At 38.2% G+C, this 8636-nt stretch overlaps 1 protein-coding gene across 1 annotated transcript; it reads left to right on the top strand.

Moving 5' to 3' along the window:
* The first annotated feature begins 203 nt into the window (after nt 1-203).
* On the top strand, nt 204-8410 carry LOC116377836 (uncharacterized). Its single transcript, XM_031839577.1, has 3 exons — nt 204-221; nt 3318-3359; nt 5653-8410. Exons 2-3 carry the CDS (start codon nt 3352-3354, stop codon nt 7235-7237), a joined length of 1593 nt encoding a protein of 530 aa, XP_031695437.1. The 5' UTR covers nt 204-221; nt 3318-3351; the 3' UTR covers nt 7238-8410.
* Nucleotides 8411-8636: the final 226 nt, after the last annotated feature.

Below are 8636 nucleotides of genomic sequence, written 5' to 3'. Positions count from 1 at the left end.
GAGGGAGGGGGCAGCTCTGGAGAAGGCTCGGTCACCCCGTGTCCGGTGCTTGGTCCTGAGTGGAAGGGACAGCAGGTTGGCACCAGAGGAGCGGATAATAATAGTCTCTGAGAGTGTTTCAGTGAAATCATGTGACCTCAGAGCGTCCCGCCTCTCTGACATATAAACTCTCTGCTCTTCTTCCTCCTCATCATCCTCTTCAGCAGAGACCAACAGCTCAGGTAAGAACACACGAATGATGAAATACTAAATGTATAAAGTAACTATCGTGGTTTAAAGCATATTAATGAGCACGTTAATCAGAAAGTCAATGACATCATCAAAACCTTTTGGAAGAAATCAGAAACTCTTAAAACATGAAATATAATGTTGTTGGTGAAGCGGCCTGAGAGACAAAAGATCAAATGAAGAGAAATGTGAATTTACTAACTTACTGAATACCGTATAAATCTAAAGGTTCATTTGATCCACAACTAAATGTTAGAAGAAGGTGAAGAGAACTCTGTAGATTAGAAGTACAACTTTACAACACGATCAATGATCCTACGGTATAATTACAGCAACTTATGGACTAAATATTGTGACATATGAGATGACTTATCTGAGCTTCGTGAAGCTCAAAACCAGCTTTGATTTTGACAGTTTAGCTGCCGCTTGCTGCTAAGTTTTTATTTGTTTTGAATCGCCTCTAAATACTGGCTCTACATATCTCTAATAGCGCTTAACAATAAATATTAGTAGCTGATAGACATATTATTATTATAATTATGGACACCACACTTTTCCTGAGAAATGTTTCAGATTCCTCCTTCGATCAGGTCGATTCAGGGTTTTACAAAAGCTTCTGGTCTCAATTTAAACTTGCAAAATTATCCCAAAAAATCAACAAAATGTATATTTCTTTATGGAAAAACTAAATAATGAACATAAATAAATGTGGTTTCAATTTTTTTCTGAACTTCACAACTCTAAACATTCAAATGAATTGGCTCAGACAATTTATTAAAAACCCATCATCTTATGAATTTTATTACAAATTATGAATTTTCCAAATTTGTAGTTTATGATGCAAAATTCAACCACTGCTACGTGTTATAATCAGAAGACATGACTACAGATGATTATGAAAGAAGATCTAAAACATGATAAGAATCCAGGGTGTGGAGGTAAATCTCCGTTTATAAAATCTTGGCACTTGTTTTGCTTGTAGACGTAAATATGTTTAATAGATGAATCACAATTTGGGTTGATGAGGAAACAACATATTGCAAAGAATACTTGATCAGTATTAAATGAATTACATTATAACAACAATGTTAATAACAATGGTCTCATCTTGTTTCTGGAGCTTTATTAAGCTTTTGATCCGCTTGAAAAGGTTTTCATTTTCAAAGCTTCTGTTAAATTTGGTTTTGAAGATTTCTTTTGCAGATCTGTCAGAATATTATTTATTATCTTAGCAGCAGCGCAGTGACATTCAAATGTGGTTCATCCCCCGTTCAGTGTGTCACGTGGCTTTAATCCATGTTGCCCAATTTCATGAGATTAGTGCCGGTTTGTTATTATTATTCTAACCCCGAACCTCCGATCTACAAAAAAGAGTCTTAGAACTCTGCCTACTTACATTTTCCGCCATTTTGAATTCTTTGAAAAACAGATTTTTGCTATCTCCTTCTACCGTAGATCTGTACCAAATATGTGCGTCATTATTGGATTAACTTCATTAAAATGTATCTAAAGCTTGTTGATATCTGATGAGATTTTCAAGATATTGATCAATGAACTTTGAAAGGGCGTGGCTTAGCACAAAACTAGACCAAAGTCAGCAAGCTTTGGGCCAATCACCACAAAAGTACCAGTATATGTCCACAAGAGTACCTGAAACTGACCCTGAAAGTTTAATACAAATCGACCACTAGGTGCCGCCAAACTGAAACACACGTGCCACCCCAACACTATGAGTCCGATTGACTTATCACATATCCATAACACATATCCAGCTGAATGTGTTCTACAAAATTGTCACTCTGACTTCAGAGGTCCGCCCACTACATTGTCCGCCATTTTAATAACACATGTTTGACATCTTCTCCTAAACCATACCTCTGTTTATTACAAAATGTTCTGAGGATCGTTGTATATCTTATTTCGTTTTCAAGATATTGAAAGATATTGACATAACCAGACTAAAGTCAACAACCATTGGGCCAATCACCACAGAACTAGCTCAACATGTCTACAAGAGCCTCTGAAAGTTTTAGTAAAATCAACCACCAGGGGGCGCTACAAATGAAAAGAGGGGCGTGGCATAACACAAATCAGACAATAAATCAGAAATTCTTTGTCCAATCATCACTCAACTTACAGAATAGGTCCAAAACAGGAAACATACCCTGAAACATTTATCGAAATCGACCAACCTTACAAATGCAAAAAATGGTTGTGGCACAAACATAATGCGACTATCAATCAAATAAATGTTTCTACAACTGTCACAAAACTTGCAGGATTAGTTTCATGATGTTCAACCACATTTTAGAATCAGGAGTCACCACCCGAACCAATCACGGGCATCGGCCTTGTCACTGTTTCAGAAGGAAAGTTAAACAAACTCTAAACTTAATCCTGAGCTCAGTTTGTCCAAACATCACCAAACGTTCTGGTTATTTAGTTGTTGAGCTGTTGAAAAAACATAAACAACATAAATGCCGTATGAGATGACTTAGCTTAGCTTAGCTTAGCTTAGTGAAGCTCAAAACCAGCTGCTGCTGCCGGCAGCTTCGATGTTTGTAGTTTAGCTGCTTCGTTCTGTGACGAGAACAAAAAGGTCAGAAGCAGTTTTTATTTGATTTTAATCGCCTCTCAATACTAGCTCTACATATCTCTAATAGTGCTGAACAAGAAATATTAGTAGCTGATGAAAATAATAAGAAAAGAAAATAATGAACAGAAATAAATGTGGTCATTTGAATTTTTTTCTAAACTTCACAACTCTAAACATTCAAAGTTAATTGGCTCAGACAATTTTTTAATAACCCATCATCTTATGAATAGTATTAAAAATTATGAGTTTTCTGAGCCAGCCCTAAATATATTTATGTGAAAACATCAATGTAGAGATAAACTGTTATTGTTTCCTCTCAAGAAGATAGTTGGCTGAAACAGTTATTGTGGCTGTGAACAACTCTGATTACATTGATGTTGTAATGCGAGAATGCTACTGAGTTAGCTTAGCACAAAGTCATGACCCCTCTAATAACTGCAGTACAGTAGACAGGAGCTGTGGCTGACTGACTGGTTTTTCTGTCATCCTAAAGTGCTCCATCCTTAAACTCCTGTGAAGCAGTTACCATGGCAACGTGAGTACCACTAACATTTCTACAACATCACAGTAAAGAAGAGGATGATATCTGACAAGGTGTTCGTTCTTTGTGATGGATGATGATGAGGGCAACCTGACAAAGAGGACGATGGTTACAGTGAATTTACATGTAATGTACACCCGGTAGCATGGTCATGTTCAAACACATCATCACATTTAATGTATTAGTATTTAAATTACTCATATACTGAAAAATGTTGTCTTTTTGTTATAAATATACAAATTTGACACCAAAACAACACGTCGTCCTGCTAAACATCAGACAGTGAGAAAAGGTTTGATGGGCTCAGACGACAGGACTTCCTGTTATCCTGGTTTCATTAAACGTATAAAGAGACATTTCACTGATTATTGTAAAGCTACAAGAACTATCAGAACATGATGTTAACAATATTATGAAGACTTTCAAAGCTTAAAAACACGAACTCTCTCTACCTCTTTCTAAGGTGGAAATACTGGGTCTCTCTTTTGTTCTCTTGGTTTCTCTTAGGGCTGGTCCTAGGCAAGCCTGAGCCAGTCCTAACTATAAACCTGAGCCAGTCCTAACTATAAACCTGAGCCAGTCCTAACTATAAACCTGAGTCAGCCCTAACTATAAACCTGAACCAGCTCTAACTATAAACCTCAACCAGCCCTAACTATAAACCTGAGCCAGCCCTAACTATAAACCTGAACCAGCTCTAACTATAAACCTCAACCAGTCCTAACTATAAACCTGAACCAGCCCTAACTATAAACCTCAACCAGCCCTAACTATAAACCTGAACCAGCCCTAACTATAAACCTGAACCAGCTCTAACTATAAACCTGAGCCAGCCCTAACTATAAACCTGAGCCAGTCCTAACTATAAACCTGAGTCAGCCCTAACTATAAACCTGAACCAGCCCTAACTATAAACCTGAACCAGCCCTAACTATAAACCTGAGCCAGCCCTAACTATAAACCTGAACCAGCCCTAACTATAAACCTGAACCAGCCCTAACTATAAACCTCAACCAGCCCTAACTATAAACCTCAACCAGCCCTAACTATAAACCTCAACCAGCCCTGCATCCCTTTGAGACAGGATGTGCCTGATTTGTTTAAATGTTACGTAGGTGATAAAAGACAGTCCTTGCAATTTGTTTTATCTGGGAGTTAAAGGACAAATCCTGATCATAGATAACTCTGAGATTCTTTACGGTGCTTCTGGGTGCCAGGGCAATGCCATCTAGAGAAACTATATCATTACATACCTTGTTTTGGAAGTGTTTGGGCCTACTACAATAACTTCAGTTTTGTCTGACTTAGGAAGCTGCAGGTCATCCAGGTTTTTATGTCCTTAAGGGATGCTTGAAATTTAGCGAACTGGTTGGTTTCATCTGGCTTGATTGATAGATATAATTGGGTATCATCTGCATAACGATGAACATTTTTGGAATGTTTCCCAACAATATTGCCTAAAGTAAGCATATGAATAGAATTATTTGTGGAACTAATTGATTCTTCAGGAGTGATTCTTTAATCTGTTGTCTACGGCTGATTTATTCAGAATGAAAAGTTTCTCCTTCAGGTCGTTAAATCCCTAAAGCCATCTGAAGGCAGCAGGAGACATGTTAAATCTGAAGTAACATCACACACACACTGTTCATTGTGTTTACCTTCATTAAAACATGTAAATCAAAGCAGTTCATATAGAATAAGCACACACATCAGATGGGTGGGTTATTCTGCATGTTTACGCAGGAAATGTCAGATTACGAATGTTCATTAATCCGGTGCATCGTGACCTTCTTTCCAACTGCCTCTGGATTTTTAAGTGTTTTTTATTCCTTAAATGTATTACTGTGTAAATACTGCTGTATCACATTTGACTAGATAATTTAACATAATAATGTAAAAATATTCATCTTGTTCATTGAAAAGATTGATCATTTCTATTCAAATGTTAGAAGGACACAGGCAGAAGATGTAGAGTGATCCCCTGTGGTGGAAGAGCTCGAGATAGTAGCTCTATGTAGCATTTGGGAAACCAAATCAAATTAGATTTTTCAGAAGCAAATTTTAATCATTAAACTTTGGCACTGATATTTTTGTCATTAGTTTTTATCTGGTGATGAGGCAGATATTTTTAAATGAAGAACATCAGATGGTGTAACTGGTCAGCTTGTAGATGTATAGTTTGTATTTATACAGTAGATTCATGTTTTAAAAAGACCACAGAAAGTAGAGTGAATTTATTCCATTTTATTCATGTTAGTAACGTTTGAGCTCATTGTTGTTTCAACAGGAATAATAACACATCTAAATATGACTACATCACCGACAAAGAACTGATCCATGAAGGATCTCCTAATGTCTACCAGCTGAGACCAAAGGAAGAGAAAATTGGATCTCTGAAAAGAATGACTCTTGGTGAGAAGAATCCAAACAAGAAAAACAAAACCATCCTGCTTGTTGGTGAAACAGGAGCCGGAAAATCTACTCTGATCAACGCTCTGGTAAACTTCACCATAGGAGTGGAGTGGGAGGACGATGTCTGGTTTCAGATCATAGAGGACGAGAAGAAAGAGCAATCACAGAGTCAGACGTCAGATGTGACCGTGTACGAGATCTTCGGATTTGAAGATAAAACTCTGCCCTACTCTCTGACCATCATCGATACTCCAGGATACGGAGACACCGGAGGGATTGAACATGATGTAATAGTCAGTCAAAGACTATTTGACTTGTTCCGCTCAAAGGATGGAGTTCATGAGATCGATGTGGTGGGTCTGGTGCTGAAAGCAGGCGACAATCGACTTTGTGACCGACTGTCGTACATCTTTAATTCAGTGGTGTCTCTGTTTGGAAAAGACCTTGAGAGGAACATTGTCGCCCTCATCACACACTCACCTGGAAGGACAACTAAAAATGCTCTGAAAGCTCTCGAGGCTGCAAACATCAAGTGTGCCAGAAATGAAAAGAACGAGCCTCTTCACTTCCAGTTTAATAATTGCCAAAACGAAGACAGGACAGACGACATAGAAGAACTTGAACATGAATATAAAAAAGCTACGAGAGCAATGAAGCAGTTCACAGACTTTCTGGAAAAAACTGCATCTCAAAAGCTGGAGATAACCGTGAATGTTCTGAATGAACAGATTAGACTGGCAGCCTGCATCCAAAACCTGAAAGAGAGAATTCAATCCATTGAACTGAAACGGAATGAAATCCAGCAGACTCATGAAGGTCTGAAGAAACATGAACAAGAGATGAAGACGAATGAAGAGTTCACTGTGGAAGTTGATGAGCCCTACAAAGATAAAGAACCTATAGGAGGTGGAAGGAACTGGTTGTTTTATGAACGCGCTGTCTGCTGCAAAGTCTGTGAGGAGAACTGTCACTACCCTGGATGCACAATCGCCATCAATCCCTCATGGTGTGAGGTCATGAAAGATGGCCGCTGCACTGTGTGTACCAGGAAGTGCCCTGTAGCAGCCCACGTTAAAGAAAGCTGGAGGTTTGTGAACAAGACAAGGAAAGTTAAGAAAACTCTTCAAGATGTGAAAGACAAATATGAAAAGAATAAAGGAGAGAATGAGAAGAAGATGGGTCTTTTGGAAAGTCTTCAAAAAGAGATGGAAGACCTTGAAGCAAACAAAACACACTGGCTGGATGAGGCCTACGAGCACGTCATCAAACTGGAGCTGATCGCCTTAAAGGCTGTTTCAGTGTCGACTTACGTCCATCTGGACTTCCTGATTGAAGAGATGGAGAAGAAAAAGGACGCCAGGAAGGTCCAGAAGCTGAAAAAGATGGCAACAAGTCAAAAAGATAAAGGATTTGTTGAAGGGTTTAAGTACATGGATCGTGCATTAATCAAAAGAAAGTAAACTGATGAGAGGGGCACTGATGTCTAGACTGACGATGCATCAGTCCGCACATACTGGTACTTTAGATGATCCTTTAGATACCAATGAAATTGACCGTGTGTTTGTTAGTTTGAAGTTAATTTGCATTTATCTCTCGTTAAACAAACATTTGTTTTATTCACACGTCTGATCATTATTGTGTGACTCTGGCTGAACCTGAGCGTTCATGATACTTTAATAAATTAAGGTTGATCTCCGTCACAGCCTCAGTCTTCCCCGTCCAACACAGTGACTACATATCTCATCAAGACTTCTGTACATGTTTGATTGAATCAGCAGGTGTGGTTAAGAGAAGTGTTGTCTGTGAATAACCAACAGTTGGATGCTGCGGTGCTGTATGACTGTACTGCAGCAGCCTCCAACTCAAGCTAGCTAAGCTAAGCTATCAGTAGCAACGGTCACAACATCATTCAGTGATTACTCACTGACAGTATGTTTATTACAAATCAATGTTCTGGGATTAATCGTTGGTGCAATGAACTCCACAGCAGCTCTTCTTCATAGCGTTATGAATATATACGGTTTGTTTAAAGTAGAAGTTTAAAGACTTGTTTCATATTTCTGTTTATGTTGTTTTCCCCCTAAAAGGGGCGTGGTCATGAGAGCACGATGTATACAATGCATGTCAGGTGATCTGGATTCACCTGCACATCACTGCAGTAATGAGAAGTTAAACTACTGGAGGTCAGAAAGATCTGTGTGTTGCTTTACTATAAATATCAATGTGATCTGCTGTGTTTGTGCACATTCTTCTTGATGTGCAGTCATTAACCATTAGTTCATAAAAACTCAGATATTAAACTATATCATCTGTTTTTCTGAATGATTCTGTAAACATCATGTCTTGTAGTCACCAGGTGTGAGTAGTGTTGTTGATTAGTTTAAAGTGTGTTTGATCAAATAGTGCCGACATCAACAATCTGCAGAAACGTTCATTATTGTTTCATGTTGTTAATGTGTTTCATGTGTATCTTCCATCAGTGTCTTTGTTTGACTTGATGTGAGTTTTATGAGTCAAGTGAAATGTTACTTTATGATTTAAACTTCTGAGATAACGAGTCATCTCCACATGAAATCATGTTCGTCTTCTGTGAATCATGAAATCTCTGCTTCATTAAAGTATCTTCAAGAGTCTTCAGTTCTTCTTCTTTCAACCAAACTTTATTCAACAAACACGTTGATCGTTACAGTAAAACGTTTCTTTAGCAGCTAGAGACTCGATGCAGATACAGATTTAAACATTAGAACTCACATTTAAATGAGCGTCATAAAGGAAACGTGATATTGTGTTAGAATCCAGGTTGTGGCCGCTAGATGGAAGCAGAAGTACAAGAGTCTCTGTAGTGACGTGAGGACATGA

The sequence above is a fragment of the Anarrhichthys ocellatus genome, unplaced genomic scaffold (assembly GCF_004355925.1).
Source record: "Anarrhichthys ocellatus isolate YVR2014 unplaced genomic scaffold, GSC_Weel_1.0 scaffold1734, whole genome shotgun sequence".
NCBI classification, from domain to species: Eukaryota; Metazoa; Chordata; class Actinopteri; order Perciformes; family Anarhichadidae; genus Anarrhichthys; species Anarrhichthys ocellatus.
Note: the sequence above shows the minus strand (reverse complement) of the source record. Positions and strands in the feature narration are given on the sequence as shown.